A 14,836-nucleotide genomic window follows, 5' to 3' on the forward strand; every position below is an offset into this window, starting at 1 on the left:
AGCAGGTGGTCCAGAGGACCTACTCGCTGCAGTCTGCACGCAGCGGCGGCAAAAACTCCAAGGTGAGAGGACGCTTCTCAGTGCACACCACAAACAGCTCTGCTAACACCTAGCCGCTGTTGCTGTTGTTATTGGCTGTGTACAGAAGTGTTATTGAACTGGCTGGATCATTCTGTGTCAGAGTTGAGATATTGAGGTTTATGTGGGTTTCTGTTGCTAGCTGGGAACTGGGGTTTCGTTAAATAGTGACTACAGTGCTTACAGAATGGTATATACTGGATCATTTGAAAGCGTAGTAAGTATGACATAGTGTCATACAGTGTGCCACTAGATGGTCATTTCATAGACTGGGACAGATTGAAATGTGTATGGCCAGCCAACCCTGTGTTTTAGGCTGATCAATAATAATTAGATTTTTACACAAACAACTAGTTATTTGAGACTGAACTTGAAAGTCTTTCTAAAAGATATGTTTTTTACACCTCAAAAGAGCAGACGATGAACATTATCTTGCTGTGACAGAATAACGAAGTGCGTTGTGATTGAAATTACTATGACATTGATGCAAATGATAAATTGAATGTGGATGGAAATGTAGAGAATTCTTAAAGTGACAGTGTAACGGCATGACGTCAGCAGCTCTGCGCTTTCCTTTGCCCATAAACTCCCATCTTGACTCCGTACGGCCCCAACACAATGTATAGGAGTTGAGACACTGGCGTTACTCTTGTCTTGATACAGGCAGAGTTATACCCTTGCTTCCTCCCTTTGTTCATTCAATATTACTTGCTTTTGTTACGACCAAGCCATTCACAGACTGTGTCAGGGCGGATCAAGACTCAGTTTTAGTCGGTTTTTCTCCCTGGTAATTTCCATACTGAGATGAGGGTGTTAGTTAGTTTCATTAGTGAGCGGTTATTTTCACTGTCTCAGTGTGATTGTAGTTATTACTGATTGATAGTCCCCATTCATTCCACCCTGTGTTGCACAAACATATTTCATATTTTCTTTCATAAAATATCTTGAAAAAGCATGCTTAGATGCGTGTTGTACCTCAATGGGGGGACGCAGCAGATGATTTAAATGCACACTCATTCAGTCTTCTTAACATGAGCAGAACATTAGCAGTCTATGACAACAGAAGATCAAAGGCACAACACTACAAATGTTAAAACAGTCTAAAATTAACACTCTGCTTCATATCATCAGCGGGGAGCAGTTTCAAGAATTAATTTAGATTGAGTCTGAGAGCTACACCACATGTTAAGTCGTCCTTGGCAGTGAATACATTTCTGCTTCCTTTTGGACACAGTGGGCGATCAGAGATAACCATCGTGTGCAAGTGACCGTCCATGCATAGAGGATGGTAGCCTATTACGCCGTTCCTCTCACCGGACGTATCTAAATCCAATCTAAGTCGCCTGCACAAAATGATAAATAATTAGCTGCAATGTTTCCACAAATCGGAACCAGCATCAATAGATTCAATTGTCCACCTTTTTGTAGGATGTGAAAATCATTTTATGAAAGCCCTCCCTTCCATTATATATGTGTATATATTTGTGTTCTTCATTTGCCATGATACAGAGTGCACAGCTTCTCTAAACACTTCCATTGCTGCTGCTACTGTGTTCCATATGAAAATGTCTGCGATCGTATGATCGATGATAATGTGTTCGACTCTTTATTTCACTCTTCCTCGTTTCGGTAACCTCTGCTGTATATACTCTTGCCTTTGTTTTTCTGTTCTGTTCCTGTTGTTGTTTTTGTGTTTTCTTTGTTCTCTCTCTGATTGGTTTCTTGTTTTCTTCTCCTGGTCGCATGCTAGTCTCACAAGCGACTTTCCAAAGTAAGCATTACTCTTTATTTCTGTTCTTGGACTTCTATCTATCCTGCCTTCCCTCGTGCTCCCCGGCTCTCTCTCTCCCCCCCTCCCTCTCTCTCTCTCTCTCTCTCTCTCTCTCTCTCTCTCTCTCTCTCTCTCTCTCTCTCTCTCTCTCTCTCTCTCTCTCTCTCTCTTTCTCTCTCTCTCTCTCTCTCCCTCTCTCTCTCTCTCTCTCTCTCTCTCTCGCGCGCTCCCGCTCTCGCTCTCCCTCTTTCTCTCTCTCTTTCCCTCTCTCTTGTCTTGTGAGCTGCTCTGTGCCGATGTCTTTGTACCCCAGCCCGTCATCGCAATGCCCCCCCCCCCCCCCCCCCCCCCCACAGCCCTATGTCACCACCCTGCTCCTCTCACCTTCTCTTTGGCTCCGTCATAACCTGCACCCCTCCCCAACCTTGATCCCTGATCCCTGATCCCTCCATCCTTCCTTCCTTCCTTCCTCCATCTTTGTCCCAAGGGCTTTTCCTGCAACCTAAACACCAAGCAACAGCCTGGATACCCAATCATTACTCTCCTCCTCCCTCCCTCTCCCATCCACTTGTTCAATGCTAGTTTCCCTCAGAGAAAGTTGGATGTAGTAGCACATGGCACTTCTCTTGCACGCTGTGCAGTGGTGGGTGTGGAGGCGGCAGAACTTATTTTGCATTCCCTCCCTCTGTTTAGGCCCGAGTCCTACATCCTCTCCTCTCTCAATCGCCATCTCTGCTTGACATGTTCCCATGATAATCTGTTTTGTGTTGGTACCTTTGTTTGATAACAGCCCATCAATTGATTGTAGTATTTGGCTGCGATTGGGGGCTTAGGCCCATTCCCATTTCTACCCCTTACGCCTTCCCCTTCCCCCTTCCCCTTTCCCCTTCCCCTTACCCCTTCAAAACAAGGGGGAGGGGTAAGGGGAAGGGGTAAGGGGTAGAAATGGGATTGGGCCTTACTGTCATAAGACCAGTCTGTACCTTGCTCCAGGTAAAGCACGTCCAAATCCTTTTTCGTTAACAGTTTTCCACATGACATTTCTTGGATAATTTTTTTGCCTTGCATTGAAAGCTACAATTTATCCAACTATGTAAGACTGTCATGCTTTGTATTACATATCCTTCCTAATATATTCTTGTTGCATTTAATGTAATCCTTTTTTTCTTATTATCCATGTGACATTCTTTTGTGAGGAGAATATGAAACGACTCACGGTTGTTCATAAACACGACAGAAAGATACAGCTCATGTACTTACAGTACAATAAGGCTTATTGCACGTATTCAAATACACAAAAGCTACACAAATGATTCAGCTAAGCAGTGGACAGAAAGCGTGGCTCATTTTCCCACATCCTGGCTGATTACATCACCTCGGACCACGGTGTCCTCACTCCCCCTCTCCTCCCCCCGGATCTCCTCCTCGCAGTCTAACACGTGTTGTCAGCAGAGGTCATGTGACCCGTGTCGTCATCGCGTGAGGTTGCCCCCGGCAACGGGAGGTTTGTCACCCTAGCCCTAATGCAGGCCCATTGAAAGAGCTCTGGCAGCCAAGGGGACACTGGGCTTCTTTCCAGGGAGGGACGGGTTAACCCAGGGTTCACTTCCCGGGGTTCACTGCCTGGGGTTCACTGCACAGGGATCACTGCAGCAGTGTACAGTACACCCTTTACAGTGTAAAGGGTGTACTGTACAGTGTTTACTGCACAACATTCACTGCAAAGGGTAAGGGTTAGTTGTGTCACTAGCAAAAAACACAATGACACACACCAATTGTGTCATTGTGTGCAAATCCCACACCTATGTGGTACTAACGTAGCGTAGTGGATCTAAAAATCAAACCTCTTTTTTTACATTCTTTCATTTTGTTTTTGTTTTTGTTTCTCTGACTTTCATTTCACCTTTCTCGCTTTGGTTAACTTTTCTTTTCCGTTTTTTCATTTTCCTTCCAGTATGACAGACTTAACCTGATTAAAGTAAGCATTTCCTTTTTCTTTTTTCTTTATTTCCTTCATTTCACCTATTGACCTTAATTTCTAAGCTCTCCTGTATCTTTCCCCCCCTTTAGTCTAGTTAAGTTGCGCCTGTATTATCCCCGTGAAGAGTGTGAAATACTTTTAAAATGTATATTAATAGTCATTAAATGACTGGAAAATTACAGTTTCTTAAACATTTAATAGAACATTCCAGTAGAATAATGAGAAGTAGAATTGGTAGCTACTGACCAGTTTAGTACACACCATTTGTTTTGGGATCAAATTAATACTTTGTCATTTCAGTATTGTCAATTTGAGACATGGACGTGCTTCTATGTTTGAATGGCAAGTGAAATGTTAGTTTGCCTTGGTTGTCTAAAGGCTCTCTCTCTCTCTCTCTCTCTCTCTCTCTCTCTCTCTCTCTCTCTCTCTCTCTCTCTCTCTCTCTCTCTCTCATACACCCTCTGTCACTCTGTCTCTCTCATGTCCACTCTATAAGACTAGTCATTGACCTTCTAAATCGCTCAGCCTTCATATTAAAGGGTAAACCTTAAACTGCATTAGCCATTAGGATCATAAAATAATCATGAACTCATTCAACTTCCTCTAGTACCCCGGTTACACGCACATTGAGACACACACACACACACACACACACACACACACACACACACACACACACACACACACACACACACACACACACACACACCGAGGGTAGCCTCAGCGTAAATCCTGCACTGTGTCTCCTTCACCTTCAGATCAGATTAGCCCACATTAGACGAGATTTCCCGCCAGAGCCCTGGGTTCTGTCTTGGTCCGCATCAAACAAACACGCATGGTTGCAGCAGAACCAAATAAGAGGAACAGCAACATGGACCCAAAGCGACGTGGCCATGTCTCCACTAAATGGATTAAGTCTTCCTTGCAAGGGACTTGTGAAGCTGTGAAAGTTAGGTGTTTGTCACGCAAGTCAATCAAAGTGCCTCACTAGATTCTTCAAATTAATTTGTGGTTTGACAAATCTATTTAAGCACTTCCTTGGAGGAATTTCAATCAATTATCACTCAAGCATTAATCATCTGTTTATGTTTTAACAACACAATAGTACACATATGGAGGTGTGCTTGAGGCGAGACTAAAGCTACAGGAAGTAAGAATCAGCTTTCTCTTAAAGGGATACTTGATGTTCTGCAGTAAACAAGCACTGGATATTAGGCATTTATTTGGTGGTGTTTTTTCATGTTGTTTTGATAATTTCCTTTTCTTTTACTTTACTCCTTGCCTCACCTCCTGGATGAATCCCCTGCATGTCCTCTCAAAGCATTCTTATAACATTGTGCCCTCTGGTTGTGGCCTGGCCACCATGGTACAGTACATGAGTCCACCTGGTTGCGGAGTCTTAAGCCTCATGTCTATGATAAGTGTCTGCGTCAGCTCCAGAGCTCGGCTGGGCATTCAGGGCTGCCTGTCTTGGCACAAGGCCGGGCTGAATCAGCAATGCAGGCAGCTGATCGGCGGGCTCATGACGTCATCAATGTACTTATTTAGCCTAGCAGGCAAACAATTGGTTTAGATTATATTCTCTAATGATGTTAGATTTTTTTTTAATGTAATTATTGATAAATGTTCTTTTTTTTTTGCCACCACATCATCAGATTGGAATTTGATCGGTTGGGGCTGAGCGTCAAAGTTGAAAATATTTCAACTCCTGACGAAACTAAAATTGTAAATTGTATGACGCGCTCTGTTGAGCTCGGCGCTCCTCTCATAGGGATTGAATAGCAGGGCTGAGCCTGTGCTCTTTCTGAACTTTTCATGGAGATGGGGATTTGATTTGTCATCATACGTTTTGTAAATTTACCAAAATACTGCTGCCCTCTGCTGGTAAAAAGACATATGACAGTTGAGCCCTGCTCCAGATGGAAACAGACATCTGGAGAAATATTTTTTTATATAACAAATATACATGTGATAAGCATGAACGCATTCCTTAGGAAAAATGATAACGCAAATGTAATTCATTTTTAAAAACTCATATCCCTCAGTTTATATAAAAAATACGAAGACCTTTCAGGGGTTAAATTAACCGAAAAGGATCAAACTTCAATTCATGAATATGTTGTTTTTGTTGCTGTTTGTATCAAATTCTGTGACAATAAAAAGCGTGGGCGTTCCACTGCTTGACACAGGTTTACCAGGACAGGCATTCATATTATTTATTTTTTCTTTCCTAAATCAGTGTTTCTACTCTTCCCTGGGAGCCCCCCGCAGTGTTTCTGCCTGTTGAGAATGTGACCTGTCCTTCGCACCTGCTATAAATAAAGCAACTAGCTCAGTCCAGTTATCACCCTCTCTGAGGTGTGTGCTGATCCTTCACGTTTGCTCTGTGAACCCCATACTGACTTGCACATGTTCTCTCTCCCATCTTCTCTCTCTTTACTGCCCTTTCTCTCTGTTCAATCATACTCCCGACAGAAGAGCCAAAGCTGGTATAATGTAAGTAAACAAGTTATTTTTTATCTTTGCAATCAATTATTGTGTTAGCCTGTTTGTGTGTGTGTGTGTGTGCGTGTGTGCCTTCTTGTCTTCCTCTGATACGTGTAGGTCGGTGTGTGTGTGTGTGTGTGTGTGTGTGTGTGTGTGTGTGTGTGTGTGTGTGTGTGTGGTGTGTGTGTGTGCATGTTTGTGATATCTCTAGTGTTCCTTTGTGCTTTTTTTGGTGCTATTCTCGGAGTGGTGTCCTTAACATGAGAGGTCCCTGACCTAGACTGACTCATGCCTCCACCACACGATCCCAGCCATTAGTCTGAGTCACTGGTCAATCACGGCCTGTAGACTCAGCAACACGTAGCCTCGGGAGCAGAGACATGGGATATATAGGATAGATACTGACCTGAGAGTTTCCAAAATCAACAAAGTGCTGTCGAAAGTTTATCGCACATGTATTCATGCATATGGTCCTGCATAAGGATATAAATACATCAGCCATTATATGTATGACCCCTAGAGGGCGTGATAACTCTGCCCTCTGTCCATGGAACCAGAAGTGGTGTCAATGTTGATATGTAAAACCCACGGGGTATTTCTCCTGTATGATTTGGTCTGTGACAATCCCTTTTTTCCCTGTGTTGTGTGCGTTTTTATACTTTCCTTATTTTTTATCATATATGCCCTGTGTCTGTACACCTTTCCCCTCCTCTCTTCCCAGCATGAAAGACAACACATCCTCAGAGTAAGCATGACTTTGTCTCTCTCCCTCGCTCGCTCTCCCTCTCCCTTTAGGGAGAGAGCAGTAGGGTGCCCCCTAATGGCACCCGTCTCACGTCTTAATGCAGTGACCTCCAACCAGCCTGGGTTCCACCTGTAGGCCTTGTCACAGCTCCCAGTGACAGATGTGCCAGACGCCCACTACGATCATTAAAGGCCTCCTGTTTTTCCACCAGGGCTGAGCTTGAACAGCCATTACAAGCCATTTAAAAAAACTGCCTTTTCCTGTGCCTAAGTGCCAACACAAGTGAGAGAGTCCAGATGTATGATGATTAGATAAACAACATTTGCTTTAGTTAGGTTATACGGTTAGACTAGTCGAGTCTAACCTAGACTGATCCATCCAGCATACGGTGAACCCTCCCACTTTGGAAGTCACTTAAACACACAGAAGGGCCCATTTTGAAAGGGCTTGTAATGGCTAATCACACTCACACCTGGTGGTAATAGGGGTCCTTTTAATGGTTTCTCCCCCTTCATGGTCAATGGTCATTGAGGACGTGTGGTTATGCAACAGGTGAAAGCTGGGCCCTCTGTGTAGGTCACTGGATTACAGGAACACGCCACCCAGAAATAACGTAACAACCACACTCATCTTACAGCCTGAAGGCAGACGTTGCTCCAGTCCAGATCTTATTGTAAGAATAGTACTGAGGTGTCCAAGGCCAGTGGTGATTTAGGTGCACCACTAAAATGTCATCAAGACCTTATGCAGGCCGCCTCATACTCAAACGATCTACCATTGTGAAATACACATGCAAGGCCTGAGAAAACTAGAGAATGGAAAACATACGATTTTTTCTATTATTGGAAATGTGTCTAATTCTACAATAATACAAAAAACAACATGCACTACCCTCAAGTACCACTCGAGGCAACACAAGTTGAAAACCGGTACGATGGATCTGAGAGTCATGGATAAGCTTTCAATATTTTTGGTGGCATGTTTCTTAAAACCGACTAATCTAAGCAACGATCACCTGCGCCTCCCAGTGAGCCGTGGGTGTCCTGGGAGAACGGGGCATGGTGCGTCCGGTAGTGCATGCTTCCCTCCACCAGAGGAGGGTGTGAGAAGGCTTTAATGGTTGAGTGCATGTGGAGGCCTCAGTTTCTGGGTAATGGCATACATATGCACTATGGGAACAGGAGAAGGTTTGAGCAGTGTTGAAAGAGTCTGAGGGTTTTACAAATTCGTGGAAACAGTCCTTTAAATAGTCTCTCTATGTATACAAAATGTATGTAACATGCTTTGAATACATAACATTTTCAAATACACTAAGTATTATGCACTAACTAAACACTTAATAGACACGATGCAAACCAGGTGGAAGGTATACACAACAAGCATTTCTTGTTTTGTTTTTTTCTATCTTCTGTCATTTATATTTTCTATCTATTTCGTCCCACAACAGAGAAAGGCTTTGGAAGATGCTAAAATGCATAATTATTATATTTCATTTGTAATATTCCAAAATAATAGTAAACATAAATGATGAAAAATAATGACATCAGTATCGGAGAGATGTTTTTTGTTCTGTATATCTTCAACACTTATAATTAACTGTAACAGCTAATGCATGCACACACCTATTTTAAATATTTGTATGGACTGCGGCAGATTATGTGTTGGTGTGTGTGTGTATGTGTGTGAGTGTGTGTGTGTGTGTGTGAGTGTGTATCTGTGCATGTTATTGCCTTGTGTAAGGGAATGCATGTGTGCATCTCTGCATGGCGATGATGACCTCCCATGGCACAGAGTGCTCTGTGATGACAAGCCTACCGTCCTATTGAGCTCTGAGCCTGACAGAGAGACACATGCTGTCCAAACACCATGCTGCTTTTTTGGTTTAGTGAAAGTCTTGACGGTAGGGTGACCATATCCCAAAAAAAACAATGTGGGACAAGGAGTATTTTGGTTTTGGACACATTACCGATTACAAATGAATATGTCGTTCTAACGACGAATATATTGAAAAAAAATATCGATATAATTTATATGCTGTGCTATCCCACATTAGACGATGCACCTGCTAGCTCTAGTTGACAGTGTCTCCTGGATAATGGTTAACCTTTTTTTACCATTGAGTATTTTTCGCAATTAATTTGTTAATCTTTTATTGCTATTCGTTAACTGTCAACGGTAGGAGGCATGGATCGATTGTAGGATGGATATGGCTTACATTGCGGGTGTAGCATATGATGCGTAATCTATTATTTTAAAATATGCAATATTTATCTTCTGGTGGCCAGCCCAACCACTCAAACATCAGCAACGATGAACAAACCCAAGGACTAGATCAATAAATCGACACATACCTCGCCTACCTGTCCATCACCCCAAGGGAACCGCTGGGAGAGAATGGCTTCATTGTCGGTCCGACCAAACCCTGTACACAAGGCACACAAACGCTCAGACACATGCTCTACGCTTACCACAGAACACACAGACACACACTCAGACCCCCCCGTCCCATAAAACGATTGTATAACCACACCTTAGTGTACAGTACCAGTCTCCACCGTCTCCTGCTGTTTGCCAAGCCAGTTAATGGTTAACAATCTCCACACACATGATCTAATTTGCAAATGGTCACATCCAAAATTGCAATAACTGTCATGCAACATCAAGGGCGGTTAGTCATCGTTCCACTTCCATTTCCTTATTCTACTGAGAACAATGATTCAGTTAGGGATGCTAGGCAGTGAGTCGGCAGTATTTATTGAAATGCTAATCTTATTTTTGTTGGCCCTAATACATTCTATGCAACGTGCATTTTACCTGACCGAGGACTGCTTTGGAGCATTTTCCTCCTGGGTGTCTTAGCGGCTTCGTTGCTGGCCTGGACTCATTCGAGTCACACAGCGGAGGAAAGGAAACAACTCCTTGTTGTATTCCAGATAGAACAGCTGTAGGACAGATGTATGTGTGTAAACACTGCGAGAAAGGACCGGTAAACACCCAGTGTTAGCCATCAAAGGATCATAGACCCTTGTAATGTTCTTTAGACACATGTATACAAACTGTGGTTTCATCCGCCTTTTAGAGCAGCTATCAGAGTGTAAACAAGTGTAAAGTGTGAATCATCCTACTGGAGAGAGAGGGTCAGAGAGGGGGATAGCCCAAACAAGTGGGAAGGGGGGGGGGGAGGGGCCTAGGGGCATTGATAGCAGCGAGGCTACGGGACTATTTCACATTGGGACTCGGAAGCAGCAGCACAGCCTTCTCTCCTTCCTCCATCACCACTTGGGAGCGGAGCAGCCAACAGCGGAGATGTATGTGCTCTGAAGCTTCATCGGCCTTCTTTTTGAGTCCAGGCCTGTGTGGTGCCAGGCGAGATTAATGCCCCTTGTGTTGCACGCCTCGGGGCGTCTGGAGGTTTGGGCCTCACTGCCCTCCCCGTAACTCCCGCGGTCACCGGACGGAGGTCACGCTGGTACCTCCCGAACACGGGGGCTCTCCTCTTCATCTCATCAAGCAGCTGCCCCCCGCCCCGTCTACGACGCCTTTTTCAAGTTCCATTTTTATTCCTCTCTTTAAAATAGCCGTTCATTCCAGGTAAAAAAAAAAATCCTTTTTCAGCCGCCTTTACCCCGGCGGGATTGGGATCTTGGCCTTCTGGGAACGGCAGAACCAGCGCCGACCCGACGGGGTCCTCTACAAGCACCCGTCTGGGAGCCTTCTAGTCGTGGACCGCATCGCTCACACACACTGGCAGGAGAAGTGTGGTGTGTAGGGGAGGGGAGAAGAGCAACAGACCACACCGCCACAATAATAAAGGACTTGTGGACCTGGGGTTACTAGAGGGCAACAGCTGAGACTCCACTCCCTGCGAGCGTGTGTGACAGAGGAAGGGAGCGAGAGAGAGAGAGAGAGAGAGAGAGAGAGAGAGGGACGAGGATCATGTGGCAGCAGTCAGCTGGGTCCTGTGTTTAATGCTGAAGAGGAACAGCACCCGCACACAAAAAAACCAACAACAACCCAAACAAACACACTAACCGCCCTCCTCGACGAGACATCAACACTCCTCTTCTAGCTCTACTGACCTGTGAAGCAGTCTTTGGGGAAAGCTACATACATAGAGATATAGATACGTAGACCATCTATATATATAGATGTAGGTATAGGTTCACCCTGAGCCTGTGTTTGGTCTGGATTCTGCGCGAGGACCACCATGGATCTGAGTGAAGCTGCTTTGTCGGACTGGGAGATGGTGCTGGAGCTGGACGAGGCCCTGGCCGGCTGGGTCCACCAGGGCCCAGCCAGGGGGGAGTGGGGCTGGGAGTGGGGCTGGGCCGCCTCCGACCTCCAGGACCCCGACTGGGACACGGAGGACCTGCCCGCCGTAAGTGATGCCTCTCCGGATGGGAAAGGCCCCCGAGACACACGATGGGGAACCGAGAGGTGGAAAGTTGTTTTTGCAGAGAAATAACGTGCATTAAGTGGATTTAAGGAAAGGAGTGCTCAGTGTGATCATGGTTAGTGTAGGTCTGCAGCTGCCTCCTTGTACAGGGTCTCTACAGTAAATAACTGACGAGGTATGTCCAGTCACGGCTTTATGAACTCTTCCTGAGCCCATGGTGTATTTCTGTATGGAGGGAGCCATGTGTGACTGACAGAAATACAAGCCAGACTTTCTAAGGTTGCTGTTTGGGAACAAAGGAGCAGTCGTTTTTATTTCTTTACTTTATTGCCTAGCGCTGGTTCCGAGAAAATGCTTTCGTCAATATTACTCCTCATTTGTCTTGAGAATGCAACCTCCCTTCTATCCCGGTATATTATTGAGGATCTCCTAAACCTTCGTCCCGCCAGTCTAGTGGTCATTCTATCTCTGTCAGACTATTTTTTGCTCAACTGTCTCCCAAAGCAAAGTTGAATGAGGATCTCAGCGAAGAGCTCCTCTTCGCTGCTGACTGTACTGCCAGGTCGTCGTTCCTCTTAGCTGTCCTCTTGGAAAATCTGACCCTGACACCTTGAGTCCTTATAACACTCAAACTCACAAACAGGGGGACAAAAAAACAATAACAACAACAACTGCAAAGCATCAAACCTCTGCCTTTGCCTTTTATATGACCCAACAATACGCTTCCAATATTCCTCCACAAAAAAGACCTGTTGTATTTCCCCACGGATATTCTTGGTATGAGAGAAGCTTGGAATGATGTTTGCGGTTTCGATGAACAAAGGCGTCTTTCTTTTGCCTCACGGGGAGAATCGTAGTGCGATGCGGCACCGACTGGGGGGATGGGGGGGGGGGGGGGGGGGTTGCGACTTGCCATCAGAAAGTGCTTGGCGCCAGAACCGCATGTTTCGTTGAATCACCCACTTAGGCAAATGTGTGTTTGTATACTTCTTTAGGGAAGCTTTGCTTTGAATCGCTCGGTTGCATCAAACAGTTGGATGCTGAAACACAAAATTGTGCACTTTTGCATGCCCCCCCCACACACACACACACACACACACACACAAAAATATGATAGCCCACATCCATTCTCAACAGTGTTTGTCAAAACCTCCTCCGTTGTATTGTAGATAACAATGGCGTCCGTGTTGAGGTTTTCACAAACCGCTCACAACGGATAAGTGAGTGAGTGTGTTTGTGTGTGTGTGTGTGTGTGCGCGTGTGTGTGAGTGACGGAATGCAAATACCAAATGAGCACGGTCTGTTTTCGTGGGGGGGGGGGTTCTATGTAAAGAGTCAGCATGAATGCACAAACACCTGTTTCTGTTGTTGTTTTGTTGGCTCTAGGTCCTCAGTCCAACGTACAAGCAGCGCAATGAGGACTTCAGGAAGCTCTTCAAACAGCTGCCTGACACGGAGAGACTCATCGTGGGTACGTGGATACACTCTTCAGCCGTGCGTTGGGCCTGCATGCTGGCAGGCTGTGGCTAACCCGCTAGCTGTAGTCTGCTAGTAGCAGTCTGTTGATAACGTCTCAGTGTGTAAGCAGGCTGAACCGACAGTCTTTCTCCTACGGGTCAAAAATCAGGGCTGGCTCTGGACTGCCCTAGGAGAGATCAGCTGGGTTTTTTCTAACCATGCTGTTATTCACGTTATTCATATCATTAACTAGCGTTCTAACAAAGGTATGTCTCCATCGATCCACCCCCGAGACCTCTTTGTACCAGTTCGATAGGGCAGGTCCCCACAGACTCACTGTTACCTGTGGCTATCATGGAGCATAATGAGTAAACCAGTTGGGGGGGACCGCCCTGTGTACACATCAGTGGCCCCCATTGTCCCCATGAGAGGGACAGTGTATTTTATGAACTCACCGCTTCAATGTACACGGAAATCAAGGTTTCTGAAGAACCGGGGATCCATAGCCATTCCTCATGCATCGCTGTGATGTCTTCTGTGTTTGTCCTGCAGACTACTCGTGTGCCCTGCAGCGGGACATCCTTCTGCAGGGACGCCTCTACCTCTCAGAGAACTGGATCTGTTTCTATAGCAACATCTTCCGCTGGGAAACGCTGGTATGCGCCCACCTATGAACATTTCGTCATTGTTGTGTCAAATATATATGTGGTTACTATTTGTGCGTCATGTTGGTCGATTTACTTAATTAAATTGTGTGCGTGTGCGTGTGTGTGTGTGTGTGTTGGTGTGTCTGTAGCTGACGGTGCGGCTAAAGGACATCTGTTCTATGACCAAGGAGAAGACAGCACGCCTCATTCCCAATGCAATCCAGCTCTGCACAGACACTGACAAGGTAAATGCCTACAAATAGCTCAATTTCTACTCTACATTCAGAGCCCTAGAGGCTAAAGGGAATGGTATTGGAAGATAATGTAATAATAATGTAAATATTATTTTAGTAGTATTTTCAATGTTTATGAATAGGTATAATGTGTTCTCATTCAGACGTGGACTGAAAGGTTAACATTGATTCTCCTGCAGCACTTTTTCACCTCATTTGGAGCAAGGGACCGGACCTACATGATGATGTTCAGACTATGGCAGAATGCCCTGCTGGACAAGGTAAGCCTGCAGATCCCCCTTCCCGCTCATGGTTGGTTCATGCTATGCATTTGCTATTTATCTCCATTTTTCAGAAAAAAAAAATGTCATAAACCGCTTCACTTAAACTCCATAAAACCTATTTGGATTTATTTTTTCTAATGTACCCCTCACTTTTGCTCTGAGGATTTGAAATGATTTGTTTGAATGGACAAATGACGACTATATAATCACAGGATTCTTTCCTGTCAAAATCTATTTGAGCAAAATGTGACGGAAAATCATTGAAAATAAATATCTATTCTACCTCTAGAGCCTAGTATAATTATGTGAATCCACGATTACTTAAGAGTATTCCAGTGTTGCCTACCATCTTGTTCTTGCTTGATCTCACCCTCCTGTAGCCCCTGTGTCCAAAAGAACTCTGGCATTTTGTCCACCAGTGCTACGGCAACGAGTTGGGCCTGACCAGTGACGACGAAGACTATGTCCCCCCGGACGATGACTTCAACACCATGGGGTGAGTCCCGTCTCTACAGTTAGGTCAGGCATTCACCACGTTCGCCGCAGTACGTTAGGCAAATTATGCCCAGTGATGAGGGCTTATCCTTTAAAGGGGGAGCCACTTTGTTTGACCTTAACTTGTATCCAGTGAATGTCTGCTGAGGTTTACAGTGAAAGCAGCTCTGTATCCGGTCATGCTAGCTGCACTGTTATTGACAGCATTCTTAATAAAAAGCTCTCTCTGTCAGTGTGTTCTTTTGATCTTTCAAAGAAATC

The 14,836-nt window shown here is 45.0% G+C and overlaps 1 protein-coding gene across 12 annotated transcripts in view; it reads left to right on the plus strand.

Annotated features, from left to right (window-relative positions):
- gramd1bb (GRAM domain containing 1Bb) overlaps positions 1–14,836 on the plus strand; it is a 41,162-nt gene that overhangs the window by 16,002 nt on the left and 10,324 nt on the right. For 3 of the 12 annotated variants that reach the window (XM_030381182.1, XM_030381171.1, XM_030381172.1), the window contains exons 2-11: positions 1–62; positions 1,829–1,849; positions 3,804–3,827; positions 6,306–6,326; positions 7,039–7,062; positions 12,845–12,929; positions 13,469–13,572; positions 13,713–13,808; positions 13,997–14,077; positions 14,461–14,576. The exon at positions 1–62 is cut by the window's left edge and continues 149 nt beyond it. In XM_030381182.1, coding sequence (XP_030237042.1) covers positions 1–62; positions 1,829–1,849; positions 3,804–3,827; positions 6,306–6,326; positions 7,039–7,062; positions 12,845–12,929; positions 13,469–13,572; positions 13,713–13,808; positions 13,997–14,077; positions 14,461–14,576 — 634 coding nt within the window. Of the gene's footprint in view, positions 63–1,828; positions 1,850–3,803; positions 3,828–6,305; positions 6,327–7,038; positions 7,063–10,272; positions 11,441–12,844; positions 12,930–13,468; positions 13,573–13,712; positions 13,809–13,996; positions 14,078–14,460; positions 14,577–14,836 lie in introns of those variants that run through there. The other 9 variants (XM_030381174.1, XM_030381176.1, XM_030381180.1 and 6 more) reach the window with 7 other exon arrangements.

Source organism: Gadus morhua, chromosome 16 (genome assembly GCF_902167405.1).
Source record: "Gadus morhua chromosome 16, gadMor3.0, whole genome shotgun sequence".
Taxonomy (NCBI): Eukaryota; Metazoa; Chordata; class Actinopteri; order Gadiformes; family Gadidae; genus Gadus; species Gadus morhua.